This window comes from Nothoprocta perdicaria, unplaced genomic scaffold (assembly GCF_003342845.1).
Source record: "Nothoprocta perdicaria isolate Ctin4 unplaced genomic scaffold, notPer1 scaffold_103, whole genome shotgun sequence".
Taxonomy (NCBI): domain Eukaryota; kingdom Metazoa; phylum Chordata; class Aves; order Tinamiformes; family Tinamidae; genus Nothoprocta; species Nothoprocta perdicaria.
Genome location: NW_020454128.1, coordinates 1,971,393 through 1,992,313, shown reverse-complemented (window position 1 = coordinate 1,992,313; position 20,921 = coordinate 1,971,393). Strand labels below are relative to the sequence as shown.

At 48.0% G+C, this 20,921-nt stretch overlaps 1 protein-coding gene and 1 long non-coding RNA gene across 2 annotated transcripts in view; both read right to left on the bottom strand.

Moving 5' to 3' along the window:
- DOCK5 (dedicator of cytokinesis 5) overlaps positions 1–6,504 on the bottom strand; it is a 52,908-nt gene extending 46,404 nt beyond the window's left edge. The window contains exon 1 of the mRNA XM_026043500.1: positions 6,448–6,504. Within this exon, the coding sequence (XP_025899285.1) occupies positions 6,448–6,490 (43 nt within the window). The 5' untranslated portion in view covers positions 6,491–6,504. The remainder of the gene's footprint in view (positions 1–6,447) is intronic.
- A 2,766-nt stretch (positions 6,505–9,270) lies between these two features.
- LOC112950946 lies at positions 9,271–19,941 on the bottom strand. Its single transcript, XR_003250098.1, has 3 exons — positions 19,867–19,941; positions 15,901–15,995; positions 9,271–9,313 (listed from the first exon to the last, which is right to left on the bottom strand). It is a non-coding gene; the product is annotated as an uncharacterized LOC112950946 (long non-coding RNA).
- Between the last annotated feature and the right edge of the window lie 980 nt (positions 19,942–20,921).

Below are 20,921 nucleotides of genomic sequence, written 5' to 3'. Positions count from 1 at the left end.
ACTTTAGAAGGATAATTCTGTTCCTTTTACCATCCCAAAGGAAAACTAACATTGAAGGTCAGAAAATCGGATGGGCATTAAGAGCCAAAGAGGAAAAACGCAATCCCTCAGAACCAGATACTGCATTTATTGCAGTGATCATATCGATAGCTACAGGCAGTGCATCCCTTTGCTTAAGGCACACCAAGGAGGCCTTGCACGGCGACTAGCGAAGTGGATCCAAGCAAATGCTTCCTGCTGCAGTGCGGGAAGGTGGTGGGGCGATGCTGCGGCCGGCTCAAGGGGWGGGCACTGGCCGCGGCTGCAGGAACGGGGCCGCAAACACCGCAGGACGGAGGCTGCTCCTTGCGCCCTGCAGGGGTTGGGAGGCTACGCATCCCGCCGGGAAGGCTGTGCCCCAAGGGATGCAGCACTGGGGCACTGTGCAACGGTCCCACCAGGAACAAGGAGCCTGGAAAGCCACCTGGCTCATGGGAGCGGGGCTCCGGGGCGGGCAGCACCGTGCCTGGGCCGGCATGCAACACCTCCAGGAGGGCGAGAGCAGGGTTCCTTCTCACTCTGGCAGCTTTAGGACAGCGCAAGCTTCATCGCGGCGCATTCATGAGCGCTGAGGTGCCAGCCAGGGCACCCAGGCAGCAGGATGTCTCTGTGTTGCACACAGGGCGAGAAGCAGAGCCCTTGAAAGGCCGCAATGCTTCACCCGCTCCTTAAGCAGTGAGGTGCGAGACCACCACTCATTTGCAAGCCAGTTCTGAAAGGGAAGCCAAACTAAAATAGCTGAAGCCAAACAAGCGAGGCAGAAGCCACCGTGTACCACTGTGTCCGATTCAAAGCAGAAGGAAACRGCACTTTTTCCTCAATAACTTGCTTAAATGCACTTCAAGTGTAGATTATTAGCCTGAAAAATCACAAAAGCAGCTACACTTCAAGAYCCGCCATGGGGCACTTGGGTCGAAAGAGCCGCTCCCGCAGTCACCCCAGACACGAGGGCCCGGCCGCCCCGCCGTCCTGCCTCCCGGCCCGACAAAGCGGCACATTGAGCGGCCAGGGCGCCTGTCAGCCCAAGGGCCGGGGCCCTGGCGCACACGGAGCGGCACAGACACAGAGCGGCGCCCGCGCCGCCCGGCCTCGCCCGCACGGCCGGCTATGCCGCCCGGTGCCAAGATGCGGCACAAAGACAGTGGCTGTATTTACAAGACGAGGAGCTGCCCAAGGAATTAATTCCTAATAGGGACAAAGGTTTTTTTTGACTTTCGGGCAAAAACTTTTTTGTAACTTCCCAGGAATTTATGCCTGAAAAATTGAGAATAGCTTAATTAAGAGTTGTGTGTCAGATTAACCAGTTGTGCCACAAAGGAGCACTCCTAACTGGCTGGTGCTGACATTCAGGCCCGGGAATGCTTAGCATTTTGAAGGCAAATAACCGCAGATAAGGAGCTTTCTCGCTGTAAACACTCAGGCAGCCATCGGCACCTCGACAGGCAGGACGTGCAGCAGGCGAGCCTGGGAGAACAGATCCCGGGGCRCAAGGCGACTGACAGACCTTGCTAAGGGCTCGATGTTGTTCTAGGGTGGGCATCTCCCACGCCCTCCAGGCTTAATCGCCATCTGTGAAATCTGAGCATAGCATCTAGCCTGAAAAAATGAATATTCTTCCCCAAATACACTAAATTATAACGTTGTCCTTTGGAGAACTACCCCATCCAGTAACATGGTCTCATCCATCGCATTAACCACAGAAATCCAGTTTTGCCACTGACATTAACTGACTGAGAACATGGTTTGGAGCCAGGCTTGCCTCCGGGTATCAGTTAACTCAGCAGAACTCTTGAGGTAGCGCTCGCATTCTCAATGCTTCATATTTCGGAGAGACGTGGACAAGAACGCGCACATGAGCACCCTTCAGACTGTCCTCTGCAAAGCAGCTTTCATATCTGAACTTCTGAGTGTCTAAGGGGCACCTGCATTCCAGTTCTGAGTGYGGCGCATACCTACCAGAGGGTGTAAGTTCAGTTTTCACAAAGGCAACCTCCTATTTTCAATGTTTCCTTTCCTGTGAATTAGCAGAGGCTCATTTTACAATGCACATGCAATCGTAAACGTGCCCACCASCCCTGTATGAAATCTCTCCCCCAAAAGCTGCAGCAGTTCTCTTTGGATACAGAAGCGCAGCATTAATTTCTGCAACAAAATTTTTCAAGCAGATTTGCTAAAARAGAACCAAAATCCATCACTTCGTAAATTGCACCACTCAGCTAACTCCCAACTTAACAGTGGGTGGCACTTTCAAAAGAACRAAGTGAATTTTTGCCACTGGCTTTACATTTCTGTCCCAGTTTTTACCGGGCAAAACATCAAAGGGAAGGAAAACTTGGAATTACCTCCACACCAAACTACAACTGCTCCTAGCTAATGAGTTTTCACCGCAAACATTATTTCCAGTGGGCGTGAGGGTGGAGATGCGAGGGGATGTCTATGGAGCGGAGTGCGGAGCCCGCGCCTGCCTGCGGGCCGCTCCTCTTGTGACGCTCGTCGGGTTGAAGCCCCGAGGCTCCTGCGCCCAGCGAGCCCAGCCTGGAGTCCCCGGGAAGCCAAAGCCAAAGGGAGCCCCTGCTGCATGGGCGGCCAACAGAGCTCGGCGGCACAGGCCTTGCCAGGCCTCCTGCCTGCTCCAGGTCGCAGCCGAACACTCGGGAGCAGCCAGTTCTCCCAGAATTTCCCTGGGAGAGGCTGTAGGAGCCGCCCGGCTCAGGAAGGCGGCCAGGGAGGGYGTGGATGCCACGCGCCAGAACACCCTGCAACTCCCTGCAGCCCCTGCACCCTTCACCCGGCCTCTCCGCTGGGCACCGAGCAGAGGGCAGCAAGGGCAGCAGGAGCGCTCGGCTGGCGCTGCAAGGAAGGGGCCAACGGAGACCCGGCCGGAGAGCAGGAACAAGCCGCCCGCGGAGGTGCCGGACACAGGGAGATGGAGTGTGTGCTGCCAGGCACTGCAGCGTTCCTCTCYTCCAGAGCTGCTTATTTCTTTCCATTAAGTTTCCTCTTTGTTCAGTGTGAAGCCCTCGCACCTTGTCAGAGCACTGCAGAGTCACAGTGCTGCAAGGCACTCCAATTTAAGCCACTCCTGCATTTTTAAAAAGCTATTTTTCAGAACAACTTGCCATTATTTGCCCATGACACTGAAGCAATATTAGAATTATACAGCGGGAGTCATAAACTGCTTTATTACTAGAAAGGATCAAAGTACCAACTTGCCCAAGAGCAAAAAGCCCTACTAGCTCCATTATACCGCAATTTTCTTCTTGGCCCAGATTTAACATTAAATACACAGARATCTACTTTTACTGCAGCCACACATCCAGAAATTAGTGGATATATAAAGGGAGCGAAAGGAGGATGTCCTGGGAAGAACCACTACTTTGTAGACACGTCTGACATTGTGCTGGACACCTACCTGGAAGCTTCAAGAGGCCGCCCGGGCYCTCTATCCCTCTCGCGCTGTCCCCTGCCTCCTCCTCAGGACTCTTCCTAGGAGCCATGGTCCGTACGGTACCAGAAGGACATTTACATCGTTCACGTGCAAAACCTGCTCTGCGTTTGCAGCTGAACCAAAGCAGCGCTCTGCACTACCCTCAGCCTTTGAAGCAGACCGTGAACCAGCCTTCCAGAGAGCTGTGTAGCAAAATGCACGTAAACGGTCTGGGTTTGGGCAGGTTTCCTGGCAAAGGCGCCGATCTTCACGGAAGTATTCTACGCATCCACAAACAGATGGAATGCATGGAAAACACAGCCTTCGTCCTGACAGCATGGGCATAAGTGCATCTGTGACTTTGGACTGAAGTTTTAGRCTGGGATTGTCCTTAGCCTGGTTGCATAAATAGGACTTTTTCCCCTAAAAATGCTAACTAAAGCAATGCCCAGCGAGTCAGGCTGAATATACTAGCAGAAAAGGAAGGGACTTAAAGCAGCTCTGTCATGGCCATGTGTAGAATTTGAGCAATCTGATCTCCTAAGGACCTTCCTGAAAACAGGAGCCGGGCTCCCGCRTCCTTCGGAGCCCTCACCCGGAATGAGTTGCCCAACAGGGGYCCTCAGCAGCAGCCAGACACGTTCTGCAAAGAGCTGGGGCAAAGCACGCAGCAAGTTGAAACAAATAGGAGTTTTGCTCTCATTTGGCAGCGCAGCATCGTGATCTGCTATCAGTACTGTGAAATTCTTTTGATCGCAGACCATCTTTCAAGGCTGTTTTTACAGAGGAAATGTGAAGTCTGAACATAAAGACAAGACTCAATGGCCAAGCACATTAGAAATCACCACAGATCAAATAATTAGTAAGAAAAATCTTATTCTGGAGCACTCTCTCTCCCTCTGTGATCCTTGCATTTCTGCTCACGTAAATCACCAACGTAGCTGGCAAGCYCTGGTTTACATTTGAAAAATTACTGCCATTCCTAAGACATGATGCAGCTGATTGTAACCCAACCACCACATGGTGTTTCAATAGAGTAAACACTTCTTTGCTACAGGATAGACCTATGGCCTGGCCCCTCCAGCAGACAAGAATATAACGGGTTTAAAAGGTCACTGATAACTATTACGGGTAATTACTTGCCAGTTTAATCACAAAATCCCCTCAAAGAAAAAAAAACATATATATAAAAATAGGCTAAAAATTCCTATCTGCTACTTGCCACCACAGTAAATAGCTTCTTTTGGTTATATGGCCAAGATATTTTGTCCATGGCAAGTGGCTTGCTTTTGCGGAGATCAAAACAAGCCATCACTTTTCCAACACCACCATTTATTTGCAAACTTAAAGTGTAAAATGGAAACCTCCAAAAGAAGAGGTGAAGATGCAGAGAAGGCCTGGGAACTAAAGCTGCCCAGGAGTTTCCTGGTGTTGAAGACCAGTTTGGACAAAAGCACTTCCTCAACACAGACCAACTGGCCAGCGAGCTCCTTTGATTAACCTGYTCGTTAAGCAGGCAACCTCTGATTAACCTGCTCATTAAGCAAGGTGAGGGGCTMAGGGAGCTGGCAGCAAAGCGTAGAGCTTTAGCACATCCCGCAAGGCAGCTGCAGAAGGGGAAGCGGCCACCGCTGCAGTTCAGACCCATCAACACAACGGGGCAAACGCTGCTCACAGAGCCAGGCGCTGCTTCGTGGGGCTCTGAGGAGCGCTGCCCGCTGCACTAAGTCCTGCTCACGGGTTACACCTGAGAGCATCACAGAGAGCTCCAGCAGGTCCGCGTGCAGAGCTAAGTGCTGCGCCCGCAGAGCTGCAGCGGCAGGGCGGCCGGCGCAGGAAGCAGCGGCTCTGCCTCCACCCTGCTTACTCACCGCCAGCGCCCTGCGAGGCGAGATGTCATAATCAGCAGTTGGCTCAAATCGGCAACGAAAACTCACCCCGGAAGCAAGGAAAAAAGAGTCGATTAGAGCAGTGCCTCTGATTCATCCTACTGCCCAAGGCCACTCTTGAGATAGCAGAGCCTTGCAGAGAAACAGGCTGAAAAAATGAAACCAGCATCTAGCCCAACTGCTCAAATTATAGAGTTACAACTTACCTGGTAGCAATACCAAACTTTTCAACTTCCTAACGCTCAGAGTAACCTCCCCAAGTCACATAGATGGACTCCCAGGGGATAATGAACAGCCCGGGCTCCTGGCCACGCAGCGAGAAACAAAGTTCAGGCGTGCAGGGCTCACACCCCAGCGGGCACCGCCGCAGGCGCCAGATAAGGTTGTGCAGCGCCGCCAGCCCAGCCTGTGCGCGGCCGCGCCGCAAAGGAGCTTCCAACACGGGGGCTCTTTTCCCCCTTCGCTTTACACAGAACCACGTGRGACAAGATTCTTGCCTTTTAAACTTGTGCACTGGACTTGAATGAGCAACCTCGTGGGAGCCAGAGCAACCAACCCTCTGCAAGCAAGAAATTACAAGTCTTCCTCTCTCACAGCTGTGGAACACAAGGCAACAAGATCACCCTTCGTTAAAATAATCTGTACCAAATTGTTTGTGTCATTAGTGGTTTCCTGCCCACTGCTCCCTGTCCGGTTGTCTCACACAACCCCAGAACCGTGCGGTGTTCAGCCTGCCACACTGAAGGGGCGCAGAACTACCCAGCCGGAGCACTAGCACGTTCCTCCTGGAGGAAAGTTGTGTCCAGCGCCCTCCCTTCCACGGCAAGGAGGCAGCGCGGGCAGCAGGCAGGAGGTTTCCTGTCCTTCCCCTCCACCAAAACACAACCGTGCCAAGACCCCCGCTGCGTGCGGGTACGGTCCCGGCGGCCCTGGACGTCCCGGTCTCAACAGGCGCGTCCCGGCTCCGCCTTCCCTGCGGAGCGGGACCAGCCGCGCGGCTGTTGCCTCGCGGCCCCGCACGGTCGGGGAGCCCCGCGGCTCCCGCTGCCGCCCCCCGGCCCCGGGGCAGGGCCCGCGAGGCCCGGCACTCACCGACGCCGAACTTCTCGCGCTTGGTGGGGATCCAGCGGGCCATGGCGCCCGCCCGCCCGCCGCCTGCCGCCGGGCCCGCTCCGCCATGCGGCAACTTCCCGGCRGCCGCAACTTCCCCGCCGCGCCGAGGGGACGGCAGCGAGGAAGGAGGGAGGCGCGCGGAKGGAGGGAGGGGACGGGGCAGGAGGGAGGCGGCCCCGCTGCGCTCCGCCGGGATCACCTGCTCCCGCCCCGCCCGCTCGGCAGCCTCGGGCCCGCCCGGGGTCCCGCCCGGTCCTCGTTGCTGCTGCCGTCCACCCGGGGCAGGGCGGGGGCCTGKGCATGGGGGTATTTCCCCATTACTCATATTTTGTCATCAATGAAAGGATGGCTTAAACATTACTCCAGGCATTCGGAAAACAGGGATGCAGGAAAAACAGCATCTCACGCCAGACACGGTTGCTGTCCCATGGCCTTGGGATGCAAAGGTGGCCGAGCATCCTGAGTTGCGCACGGGGGCTGAGCTGCTGCTGCTGGTGCCAGGGCCGAGCGCTGCCCCGCCGGCTCCGTGGGCCGCCCCGAGCGGGCGCGCGGGCTCCCGAGCTAGCCCGAATTCACTGGGAGCTGCCATGGACAACCCGAAAAGCCTCCCGCTGACCGCACTGCTGAAGGTGGCGAGCGGGGGAGATGACCGCGGCGGCTCTGCCTGCTCGGCTGCTGTGCGGCGCCGCGCAGCTCCTGCGTCTGCCGCGCCGCGCGGGCAGCACGGCTGGGCACGGCGCACACCGCTCGGCCTGCGCTCCGCTGGCGTTAACGCGCCCTCATCTGCACGGGCGCCTCGAAGCGGCAGAAAAACACAGCCACAAAGTAAATATTGCTAATTGGCTCTGCCCAACAAATGAAGCTGTTCTTTGCCGGGCGGGATTTCAGGCACAAGGGTGTTTGATGCCGGTGTGAGCCCCGGGAGCTGCACAACTTCCTACCAACACCTGGTGCTGTGCGGCTGCCAGCAGCACGTTGGTCACGCRGCTGCAGTGATGTGCACACAACCTGACACTCAATTGCTGCTAGAACCCRGAGCCTTCCCAAAAACAGCGCTCGGATCTTTCCCCAAGGGGTTTCGGTGCTTCCCGAGGGAGCTGGTCTCACAGCGCTGCACAAGGAGGGCGCACTGACCAACCTTATAGGACTGCATAAGACCAGCTATTCACATACTTCTTCACCCTTATGGATTTTACAACTCCTTTTACTTTAGGAGATTCATCCAAACATTTTTGAGACCTAACTTAGCAAAGTGCTTTGAGACCTTAACACAAAAAGCAAGGTACTTTGTTAGGCTCCCAAGAATTCAGGAAGACCCTGAAATGGGTTTTTAAAAGGGGGGCTGTATTCAGGGCTTCAAGGCCTTTGGCCAGGGGTTCTCTAAGGAAACCTTTAATGAGAACCTAGAACCTTGAGTTTATTTTAAGGTTCTTGATGCTGTAGTTGATCCGGTTGAGCTGTGCCAGTATTTTCTGACATAGGTAAAACAAACTCTTGGCAGCAAATGAAAAGCAGAGCCAAGCATGAAAGACTGACAAGCTGTAACTAGAGGAGCTGGTTTTATAACTAAAGTAGGGAAAGTTGATGAATGATTCATTAAATGTAATGATTTGCAAATATCAGGAGCACATGGAACAAGCAATCTCAGCTGCTGCTGAAAATAGGCTTTATTTCAGAAAGCCTTTTATTTTAATTTGTAATATTAGTAAATGTATTGGRTGATCTTTCTTTCACTTCTCTTTCTGTTTAAATATTGCTTAGTCAAKGCAGTTAATGACGAACAGTATAAACCCTGTTCTTCTTGGCCTCACACAAGACAGASAGTTAAATTCTAAGTGAGGTTATAGCAGAGATTAACCTGAGTTACATATGCACCACACCAAAACCACGATACTGAGATTGTGCTGCAGATCAGACCTGGCAGAGCATTCTGCTGACTGGGATTCATTCACATTTTTAGTGCACTAAAAATGATACTGCTTTTGAGTAAATTTCCGGACTGCTGAAGAAAAATCTCCATCTAAACTTGGCACCTCACACATTAAGTCATGTTGAGGAAACACCTTCGAAGCCAAATGCATCTCCTCTCTGTGCAGCAACCGCCAGTGAAGAAATGTGGTTCTGCTGCCCTCCCCTGTCCAAAGTAAGAGCTACAATATGGAAAGAATGTACCAATCTCTAGTGGATGAATGGGGAASAGAAGAAAAGAAGTTATTTCCTGTGGTGACATGAAAACACTCTTCAGTCACCATCCTGGGTCTATTTAGCTAGGTTATGTGCACATACTAACTGATYATCTGTTTCATGCTTTTGTACAAAAATTTCCAAAGAGAAACCTGACTCCTTTTTCAATTAAATAGGAATGGGGACTACAACAACCSTGAGGCAGCTTGGAAAAATCTTTGCCTTGATGTATTCTTAAATCAGTTGAACAGGTTCTCAGTAATCACTTATTTGGCACTTCTGTTTTAATAGCTCTGAATTTTTATGTCTGAGTTTATTAGTTTTTCAAAGTTGAGCTTCCCTAACTCCCCTGCACCTGTCCCTCCTTAAGGAAAGACAGAAGAATCCTCCCCTCTAGTCTGTGCTGTACCAGATGGCCGTCTCTGCCTTGCTCAGCCAGGAATCCCATCCACGCAGACCTAAGCACCAGTCAGYGTGATGCAGAGCTTGGTAGGATTTTGTGCTTTTCAAGGAAGCAGAAGGTCTGTCACCAACTTTGTAACTGAGAAACTGCAGAACATGTTCAGTTCTGCACGTGCCACCATTCGCTTACTCACCTGTGCCACATGGAAAGGCCAATACTGCACTGCTCTAAGAACTGCAAGTCCCAAACCCAACATTTCTGAAATGAAACACAATGGAAAATTAAACCTGAAATTTTAGAATTTCAAAAATCTCACTTCTAACACCACTTCTAACTATTTTCATCAATCAGGCTTCACTCAAATCCATTTATTGCAGCCACATGCCGTGATAAGATTCCCACAGGCTAGAAGCAAACGCAGCTCTTTGGCTCGTGAATTAATCACTGCTGGCAGCCATACTTCRTTATTCATATTAGTAGCTCATTCAGTTATCTTGGTCCTCAGTGGATGCAAATCAGCTCAGCTGCCGTGCAGCCAATTGCTGTGCTTCCTAGGCACACGCTAGGCTCCTGCAATGGCAGAAAGCTCTGTGATAGCTATTTGGGGATGCACTGCACTGATGCTGCAGTTCAAGCCAGGATGCCAAGGGCTTTTCCAATGGCTGGATATTACATTGTTGTATCTTGCTTTTGAGCTTCTTTTAAGAAGTTCCGAAAAAGGCACACACGGATGTTATCTTGCAATTCTCTCTGTCTTCCAATCTGCTTGTGTGCTTGATGAAAGGTTTTACAAGTCAGTGGCCCTCGGTAAAATCCCATTTTTAAATCTTTATGCTACGAAGTTTTCAGAGATCTCCAATTCCCATCCTCTATTAACCACTATTTTTATATTTTTAGCTATTTTATTAAAGCCCATGTTGATGCTGGAGGAAGAAGTCCATACATAAATTCAAGAAGGAGCACTTGTACAACAGCTGGTTTCACTTGAACTCCCCTGGCTCAAACTGGTATTTGTTGATGAAAAAAGCTGTTCTCTCACCCAGCAGTCAAAGGTTTGTAAGAGCCAAATGGTCACTGGGTTATGATTTTTGCCCCTTTTTCCTAATTATATTAAAAGCATATTCATTCATCTTCTAATATTGTTTTCCATGTAAGTAATTGCATACAGCAGCTCCATAAAGGGTTTGCAACTGTGAAAAAGAAGCTTGGAATTGGGCTAGATTTGGAGCAGCAGAAAAAAAATGTCCCCAGGGTAAAGTCTGTTTTATGACACCACTCACATTGTGAATATGCTTGGGAATCCTTGTCCCATCTTACTGAATAAATACTGTGGGGATAAATGTTTTGTTTCTGCTGTTCAAATACTTTAATTTCAATGCCAACATACTGGGGGTTTTATTATGTGATATTATTCCCATTTTCCATGGGAAATTAAACTGGTTTTATAATCAGTGAGATACAACAGAGCTCAGTTCATTTCCTAATAGAAAAACAAACAACATTATTGCTGCTATTGTGTCATTCTTCATTCAACCCTGAGAGACAATTACTAAAGRCTTAAAGGACAAAGGAAAAAAACTACTGAAAACATAATTATCCTGCATTTACAAAGCATAGAAGAGCAAGGAAAATTGACATGGAAATTTGTTTTAACACCAGAAATAGTTAGCAAGAGGTTCTGCCAACACTGGAGAGGCTGAGAGATGAAGTCAGTAGCAACGCGCAGACTGACTTCAATAGAATGAACATTTCAGCTGATCTTTCCTGGGTGTAATGGCATGAACYGCAATTGATGCTCATCCGGGATGGATATGGATTCTTCCCTCTTTAGCCCTGTTTCTGGTGCGTATGCCAGAGCCCTCAACTGCAGCCGCTCGAGCACAGCCACAATAGGACAGTAGCTACCAAGAGACCAGTTGCAACCTCTGGATTTACATTTTACTTTTGTTCACTTATTCTGTTTTTCTTTMCTTTTTGAAATCATGTGAAGATGAAAAGGAGGAAGCACTGGCAGACATTTTCATTAAGAATCACTGCCTCCGAAAGCCCCTATTAGCAGGAGCCCCTCGCAATGCCTGTGGTATCTATCCATCAGAGCTGAACCATGGATATCGACTGTTTGATTATTAATGCAGCTCTTACATCTTTAATGTCTGAAGAGCTTGTTCTCTAAAGTGTCCTCAGCAGGGGGTAGTGTGGTCAGATTTAATCACAATTTCCAAGCCTAGAAATGAGCTTCCAATAATTCTTAAGAGATATGTGCAGATGTCACAGTTGTCTTCATCTGACTGCAATCAATAAAATTTCTTTTTTAAAAACAGTACTTTTTCTCTTCCTCTCCTCCCAGAGAGCCTATACGAAAAGAATTTCCACAAGAAATGATTTCTCTGGTTTCAGGAGCCAGGATATCTGAAAGCTAAAAACATCTAAGTTGGAAGCCTGCTCCATTGCTACGTGCAGGAGTGTTTTTTCCTATGGAATCTAGAAGCATTTTGTTAAAAAAAAAAGTAATAGTTTTGCTTTATTTATTTCAAAGGTTGCTTACTGACAAAACTATCAAACAAAATTGGTTAGTGATGGGAAGACACAGATTCAGAGGGATKGAGAGCAACGAAAGTGGAAGGACCTGGCTGATGTCACAGCAGCTCAAGGGGGCCTGTCTCCATTGGCATATGTAATTATTTCTCGCATAATGAACCAATGCTGCTAAAACCAAAAAGGAAGCCTAGACCTGAGGGCTGATTAAAAACCCTGGCAAAGCCGCTAATATGTCTCTTAATTTACCCTCTGCTTCTCATCGGTGTTCTGTGTCCTGCCTTCTCTCATGAAAGGGCTGGGCAGCCTGGACAGAGACTTCCTGTCATTTCAGCAATGGCAACAGATGCTCTTTGTTCTCTTGGTGCTCCCAGAGCATGAGGTTTATTTTAACAGAGTTCGAAAGATGTTTTCATCTTTGCAAAGAAGCAAAACTTCCCCAGTTGTACTGGCTCACAGAAAAACCTGCTATGGGGAGATGGAAAGGAGCACTGAGGGCAGAGAGTTTAAGTCCCTAAGAGGGAGAATTAATGACAAATATATTAAAGCCTCAAGAAAAGATTTGCTAAATATAGGAATCAAAGGAAAGTACTGCAATGTAGGGAATGGGAGGGCATTAGAAATTGATTCTCTTAGAAGATCTAAGCCTACAGCCCTCACGTGGGAGCAGCTTTAAGAAGAGATCTCCAAGTGCTTTATCTGCAGAAAAGCCCTCAAGGTCACTGCAGTCCCCAGGGTCCGGAGCAGATGCTGTTCCGGCCGTTCAACGGCAGGTGCCACCACGAGACCAGCCTGGGAGCAGCCCTGCCCCGGCTCGCGGCAGCAAGGGGCACCATCCCCACTGCAGGATGGCAGCTCTCCTCCGGAGCAACCTCTGGAGCAATTCCTTTGGCAGAGCTGCAGCACAACCTAGAGCCCTTAAAACCTAGGGGCTGCTCCCCCACCAGCAGCAAACGGGAACAGTTCAACAGAAATCCATGGAGAATATGCATTTTGCAGGGCTGACGAGCTAGCCTGCAGAATTTACGTTTATGCCAGGTTATTTCCTATTGAAGTCCTTGCCTGCTTCAAGTAATTCTGCAGCAAATAGCAATGAAAAGTCCATCTCACGTTTGCAGGAGATTCAGCCTTCTGCTAGTTCAAGAACAAAGAGACGCAAGATAAACTTGTCATTCAGTGATGCTTTCTCTATTTGCACTGTGTGGAAACAAAAAGAGTATTTTTTCACACTCGTGATTTATAGGGATCTGCACAGATCTGCAAGTAAACTAAAACTCAAAACCCCTCTTTTCAAAGGCAGAGGTGGCAGTCTATATTTTACAGCTTAAAAGTGGGCAATGGGCAGTTTTTCAATTTAATGTTCAAGAGAAATGTCGAGAGAACTCTGCAACTTCCTTGCTGCCGCAAGGGGAACACGCCGAGCGGCCCCGCTGCCGGCGCCCAGCAGTGCGCCAGGCTGACGTCAGGCCGCTGTTGCCAGGCGTTTGGAAATGCAGGCACCGTCTGCGGCAACACCAGAGCAACCAACCGCGCTCAGGAAAATACAATTACTTGCTGACAACTGGTACTCCTCTACAGTAAATAAGAAAAAGCTTTCCTCTGTCTTCCTGTTCTTCTGGATTTTAATTAGTGAGTTTAGGACTGAAATCCAAGAGGAGAGATTGTCAACACCTGAGATTTTCAGCCCAAATAAGGCTTAGCTCTAGCACAGCAGCCTAGAAAGACTAATTTGTCCCTGCAAACTTCAGAGCAGAGCAGGCAGGACAACCTGCCTCTATTCCTGCTTTAMTGACCTCAGAGAATAATCTGAGCAAAGTAAAGCGAGTGGTCACAGACCCACCTTCATGGTGCAGCACCGAGCCGTGCAGCACTCCAGGATCAGACCCACGCTCCTTGGTGAGGACCTGCAGTAACAGAAGTAGAGCCGGCAGCCTTCAGCCTGCAGCATCAGGTCATGAAGTAGAGCCATGCTAAACTTCTCCAATAAATGAAAGAGAGAGGCTGGAAGTTTTTTCTTTTTTTCTTTCTTTCCTTTGGTTCTTTTTTATTTTTTTTCCTTCTATTTCTGTGTTTCACAGAATGTATTTTTGTTCTGATCCCACCTGCTGCAGATCTCTGCATTCCCCCAAAAATCATCCCATGGACCGGCACATGGTGGCACTAGAGTTCACATAAGGGAAAGTCACGATCCCAGTGAACCAGCTCTGGTTGTAGGGGCACCGCACACCCACCTAAAGGGAGGTGGCTCTATACTAGAAGTAACATCACTCCACCAGCTGTCAAGTCTGGCCCTGCACTTTCTTTGAAAATATATGTGCTGGATAAATGTATGTGAAGTGCTCCCCATTGCGGTTTTGTGCATGCTCCTTTGAAGTCCCCACAAGATTGGGAACTGTGAATTCTTGTGACCTCAGAGGAAACAGAACAATTGTTTCATCTCCACCAGTGCCAAAGTACAATGGACACTTCAGAGAGATGGAGAAATTATGTTTGCCACGTTATAATTACAGAGCCTGATCTTGCAATCAGACCTACCATAATTGTCCTTCACATTAGCAGGAAGCCTCATCAGTTTTGGACTCCACATATTCTCCATGACCCCATGCATGCCAATGAGCTAGCACTGAAAGTCTGTAAGAGCTCACAAATCGCTACTGAGCTGATAGCCTAAATTATAGATTTGTTTAAATTTTACCTTTTGATTAAGGTTAATGGGATATTTGCCTCTAGCTTCAGCTCAGTGGAAGAAAGATCAAGTCTCGGCTGCATATTACGATCAAAACTGCAATTAAAAAAGGATGGGATCTAAACATGAAGCAGAAACTGCATATGGTGACACTGGAACCCTTTTATGTCAGGGAAATAAAATACAAGCCAGTCTGCAGAACTAGCTCTTTGTCTTTCAATCCTGCAGAAACTGCTTCTCTGTGCTTTAAAAATTCAGTATCTTTTAGGACCTTATGTAAAATAAATACCTTGATAAACCCCCCTAGGAAGGTCAAGTGCCTGTGGAGTGGGCAGAACGGTGCGGCTGTTGCACAGCACGCGTGACAGGTGTGGGAAGCCACCAGCAGGACAGCACACACAGAGCACCGAAACCCCTGCCCAGCTCCTCCTTGTCCACACCAGCACCTTGCAACTCGCCAAACTCCAAACCACTGGAAAAGCCTCTGGGGATTACRCGGAGTGCCAGGCTCGGAAGATGCCCAGAACAGGGGCTGTGTGAAGCCCCTCACCCCAAAGCTGGGTTTGGACAGAGCAGTGTCCGAAGGGGAGCAAGCAGGAGGGTAAGGAAGCGCCTCTGTGCAGCCGGAACTGCAGCCGGGCGGCACRCCCTGCTAAGAGGCACTGCAGCACTCTGTCCTTCAGGCTTCCTCCAGCCCTGTGCTGCAGCGCTCGACAYGGAGCTTAACCCTTTGCAGGGCAAAGCGCCGCGGGAAAGCAGGCACCAGGGCGGGCAGTGCTTGAGCTACAGCTGCCGGGATACACAGGTCTGCATTAGGCATCTTCTGGCCTCAAAACCAAAAAGGGTCCATATGTATGTATTTAAATGCATCCAAATAATATATATTTTGCTGTGTTTTTCCATATAGGAAGCGCTCGCTGAAAAGATGAGAGTTTGTAAATGCCTGCCTGAGAATCTTAATTCCTGGCTCTCCGTTGCAAAGATCCAAGACAAGGCAGGAATGACAGAGCAGTTTTTCCTAACGCAGCTGGCCACCCGGTAAACTCTGAGGCACAGGTTCTGCCTGACTCCCACAGGCTTTGCTCAAACTTTGTGGAGGGATAGATGCAGTTTTGTTTAAAAAAAAAAAATCAACTACCTGTAAACTCAGATCAAGCTCACTAAACAGTTTAAGTTGGAATAATGGAGAAAAAGTGGAAATAGTTGCAGCAGAGAAAAGGTTTCTAAAGGAATGCCTTTGACTTCGTTTTGCAACTGACCTCAATTTCTGTCCAAGATAAAATTCTGTCTGCCTCCAATTGCCAAGCAAATTAAACTACACACACATCCCTGATTGCTGTTCTTCCCTGCAACAGAGTACAACTTTTGTGCAAGGATTTAGGGAAGCTCGAGTAAAATGTTTTGTAGCTCAGCTATGCCAGCGACTTTAGGCAGACAAATGAGTGCAGCCCCAGAGGTCAGACCTATGTGAATTTGCAAAGAGCTGAACCTGCAGTATCCTCACTCCCTTGTGAAGGACAGCCCAGATGCGGGGCCTGACAGCACGTTGTGGGAAACCGAGGAGACTTTATTAATGACTCTGCAGCACGGCAAGAGGGAGGCACTGCAGAACCACGCGCCTTACCTCCTGCTCCAGGGCCCACATCGCTGCCTTGCTCTCACCCCTCAGCTGAAGTAACTGTGTTACCGCTACTGGTCTGATCAAGTCATTGCATGGGGCTGCAGGAAACAAGAAAATCAAGTTAAAATGCAGTTCCATGAGGAGGGAAGCACAGTAACTTTTTTTTTTTTCTCTCTTTTTTTTTTTAAGAGAGAAACATCCAGTTACAGAGCAAAGAAGAAAGAGATGACCTGCTTTGGGAATGCAAACAAGTAGTTAGGGCAGGACTATTGAACACCCGAGCTCAAAGYTCCTCTATACCTTAACCCTATGACTTGCAGGCTTCTGCCCACATGTCAATGATATTCTTTGCAAGCTGCAGAATCTATTTGGCTCCCAGCCCAGTTTTTTCACCTCCAATCCTTATCTGAAGTTCAAATGCCCAAATTTATGGCTGCAYGTCTTATTTTTTCTGTATATGATTAGCTGCAGTGTCAGCGATAGATGATGCATCTCGAGGCGTGTTCTTTCAGGGCCAGCAAAGCTACCATGCTAACTCATTTAAGGCACTACTGCACTTAAGGATGCCAATCACACCAGGGAGAAGCACAAAGACCCTGGCATTAGGGCGGAGATGCTTCTGATCCTGGTCACCGGGCACACCGGCTGCCTCCTTGGTCTGAACAATGCAGTGCAGGGCCCTGCAGTACCAAAGCCCCCAGGTCTCGGACACACAGGCTCTTGTACCCACCTTRGCATGACATAGTGTAAATCAATTTGAAATTGTTCAGGAAGAATTCAGCTAATGTGCTGAGATGATGGGTTCAAAAGGAGAGCACAGCATAAAGGATCAGTACCATAGAACAGATAATGTATTCTAGAGAATCTGCTCTACACAAAATACATCATCCTCTCTTTAGTGTATCTTTCAGAGGGGAATAAACAGTGTCTAAAGACACAGGACCCTGCAAGAAAAGCCCCCATTCCTTGGGTACACATTGTCCTTGGGTACACAAGGTTAGGGGATGTGCTGAATGCTAAAATTGGTCTCAGCCTGCAAAATAATGCAGCAGCCACCGGCTTCCAGTCCTCAGGGAAAATAAAAAAAAAACTCAGAACTGAGAGAATCGCAGCCTGGAGCACAAGCCCCTTCCAAATTGCATGCCGCTGGGTGTGCTTACTGCAAGGAAGGGAAGAGGCGAGAGCAAGAGAGAGCACGCGCTTGTTGTCAGGAGCACAGACCTGCTCGGCTTAGTGACATGCCCGACACACAAGGTCCACTCGTTTGCTGTTATCTGCCACGCACAAGAGCGTCATGTTTTGCTGTTACTGCTGGCTGCTAGACAGCACCACAGATACTGGCAGCTCTGCAGATAGGACACAGCGGGGCTAAAAATGATCTCACGAGCGACATGGGGCCAAATGTGCCCTGAACAGAGCCTCACAAACACCCTCCACTGAAGTGGGAGGAAAGCAAGCAGGACCTGGCCCATATTGCTATTAAAAATACAAATCCCATGGAATGATTATTCTTGATTATTCACATAACATTTTCTTACGTTATTTGCAGTGGTCCTGAGATCTACAGACAGATACTCCCTTCGTTTAAAAATACTGGGATCTCTAAGAGGCTAGGGCTGAAATCCAGTGTGTACCTGAACAAGATGCTTCAAAGCACCCTAGAATCTGCCAAGAAAGAGCCAGTCCTTCCTCCCTCAAAAGGTTTTCCTTTTGTGTTGTTAATCTAGCTCTTAATACATTAAAGACTCATCACAGCTACAGACTCCAACTTGAAGTACTCSCTACACAACACTTTCTACCACTGTTTTGCATTTCAAAGGAACACAATTCTTAAACATGAAACAATAAAGTATAGGAAATATTAGGTACAGAAAAGAGGGTATGTAARGATTCAGGCTTGCAGAACCGAGTATCAGTGAGCACTGAAACACTGATGTCTTAAATAGAGTATTACCTTATTTTGTAGGACTGTAATGAGGACAGTAGCACAAGCCACACGGAGAACTGAACTCAACACCCAGATTCCAGCTGCGCTTTCTTGCTGCATGGTGCCGCTTGGACTAAACCTCCTCATTATTTGTTTTCCCTGTCAATTTAAACCATCAGTTCTGGAAATCTGTGCCTGTCAGCACCTCTTCCAAGGTGTTCACAAATGTTTTTATCTCTTTTTCAGTATCATCTCATTTTAACACTGGAAGGGCTGCTARGAATATTCCAAGATGGTCAAAATGGTAGATAAGTCTGCATGTAAGTACATATGACTGCATGTCCTTAAAAACGTATGTTTTGTACACACAACGAAAGGAAAGAAATCATCATTCTGGCATGTAAGACAATCCACTAAATTGTTCATCTTCATTAAAATTGCACTAAGCCAATATTGCTTGCAGGAAGTGCCTTCAGGAGAGGAATCAAGCAAAATAATGAGTTAATTGTGTGGCCAGTGTGTATTAGGTCATTGTGTCTAATGATACTGATCAACAAAGATGTGCTAAAACAGGCTTTTCTGACGTGAAATTCCTTGTGCAAAGAGTAGAATAGTATGAAGAGCTAAAACCAATTCCTAATTGCTCCAGACTCTTYGAGTAAAACAATGTTTAAATAAATGCATTCTAGCAAAAGATTGAGTGACCAGGCCATTTTTAAAGCTAGACAACTCAGAGGGAGGCACTGTCTATTTTCACATCACATTTGCATGCAAAAATCACAGCTTGCAGCCACATCTGCTGAACCTACAAGAGCAGTTGCCCTTGTAATGTGATCTGCAGACTTTTAAAAACCAGCCCATTGATTAGCTGCAGGACTGCAAGATGTGATTTTATTTATTTATTTATTTATGCCTGGAGCAACCCCCTTAATCAATGAACACCGGCTGAGACCAGTAAGGGGAAAAAAATAGCAATAATCTAATAACAAAGAGGGCTTCTATGCACAAACACTAATAATCAAGTTGGCCTTCATGACTACCTAGAATGAAATGTAATGAATGATATGACTTCAAGTTACTTAGAAGACTGCAAGTTATTGTTTTACAGATAGCTTTTTTTCTTAATGTTATTTACTATTTCTGTTGCAGAGGAGCACTGGAAGCCTGTGCTAAACKACTGCATGGTAACGTGCAATCCAAACACCTCAACATAAGAGCGAGATAAGGCAGTCTGGAAAAACCAAAGCTCAAACCAGGTTGGTACTCGTCAGTACAAGCCTTTTGTATGCAAACAGTATCATCAAGTATGTGATTCTCCTCTTTGCAGCTCCTGCTCGTGCTGCAATCAGGCACATCCACCACACATCCATCTGCAGCACCCTCCTTCACCCACCCTCACCCSGGTCTGCACAAGCGGCACACGCCGTGACCTGCCTGGGCTCCTCCGTGTGAGATAACCTCGCTGGGGAATTCGCCCTGGCTGGTGGTTGACATTCCTCACTGTGGGCTCTGGTTTGTGGGTGGCTCTTGCTAATGGCGCCTCCTGTTCCACCCCTCTCCTCAGATGATTTAATAGGGATGATGTCAATACCCCTTCACAAACTGAATTAAAGCTGCTGCTGTAGCTGCCCCTGTAGGAAAATCTACAAGCTCCTCAGTAACCTATTTAATCACAGAGCAGCTTTTTAGCCAGCAACAAAGGTGCACAAGGAAAGACAGGCAGCATTTGGGATCACGGTTGAGATCCCCATAAAGCAGGTGCCAACCTGCTTTTTACAGTATCACCACTGATTGGGTTTCAGCAAATTTCCTCTTGCTACAATTCCAGCTAATACATGACACCCATATAGGTGGGCAGCCTACAAAGGCCTGTGCCTACCTGCTGAGGCATCTGTTTCAGACACCATTTTCCTGTGCTCTATAAAAGAAGCTGCATACGCAAGCACTTTTCTCCCTTCATCAAAGCCTCCAGGATGGGAAAGAGATGGCATAAATAATTCACAGCATGTTACCAAGAAAAGCACTGAAATTGCAGCACTTACTTATCTGCCCGTATGCAGGACTAGTCCAGCGATGTGACTGGTACCAGATCTTGGAAAGGCTTCATCCTGACAGCAACATTTCCAATATGAGAAGACATCCTGACTGGAACACACACAAGCCTGCTCAGTTTTTCTCTTTGCTGTTTATTTATTACATCTGGCTTATTGATGATCATTTTTAATGGTTTATAACAGTAACTGGTGCCCAAATGAATCCCCTACCACACATTCCTAACTTTGCACTGTTAGTTTATCTATAAAACAATTGCATTCAATGACCATATGCCTCCCCACATCCATTTATAATTCCCCAATTGATAACCTGTACATGCTTTCACACACGAAACATCTGGGAGCCAATCTCAATCTGGCACCTCTCTGACTCTTCTCAATTTCTCTTTTAAATTATCTCATACAGATGGAGCATTGTAATTAAGCCTGTCAGATCCACACACACGCAGTGAATCATTTTCAAACACAATTAGTAGAGAGTGGGTCTCTAGTGGGGGGGTTGCAGTGATGGAAATCGGAAGAGAAATGTTTCATGGAGTAAAGTAAACCGGAATAAATCCAGACATGGGTTAAATGCCATTTAGCTCTAGTGCTGTCTGCAGTAAGCAGTTCATCACGTCAAGCCGGGCAGCAGAACCGTGATAAAGAGCTGTGGGGAACGAGCCACACCTCCTCCTCCTGCAAACTTTATAGTCTCTTTACTTCCTCAGCATCCAAATGGATTTTTGGGGCACTGAAAACATAAACACAGCTCCTTTTTGATTTTGAAATTAGAGTCACATCATGAAAAGCTGGTAAGGAAGAGCATAACCACGACCTGCTCCAGCTCCTGCTCAGCTCCCGTTCACATTGGCCTCTTTGCCATACAAGTGCACTRGGCATTTCCAAGGATTCGGATGTGGCCCATTTGTAACTCCTGGCCTGTAGAGGAGGGCAATTTTAATGYGCGACATGGACAAACCTTGTGAACCTCAGTCAGTTACAGAAGGGCTCAGGTGGTAGATATTTATTCCAATTATTCATGGGATGGAAAGCCAATTTTG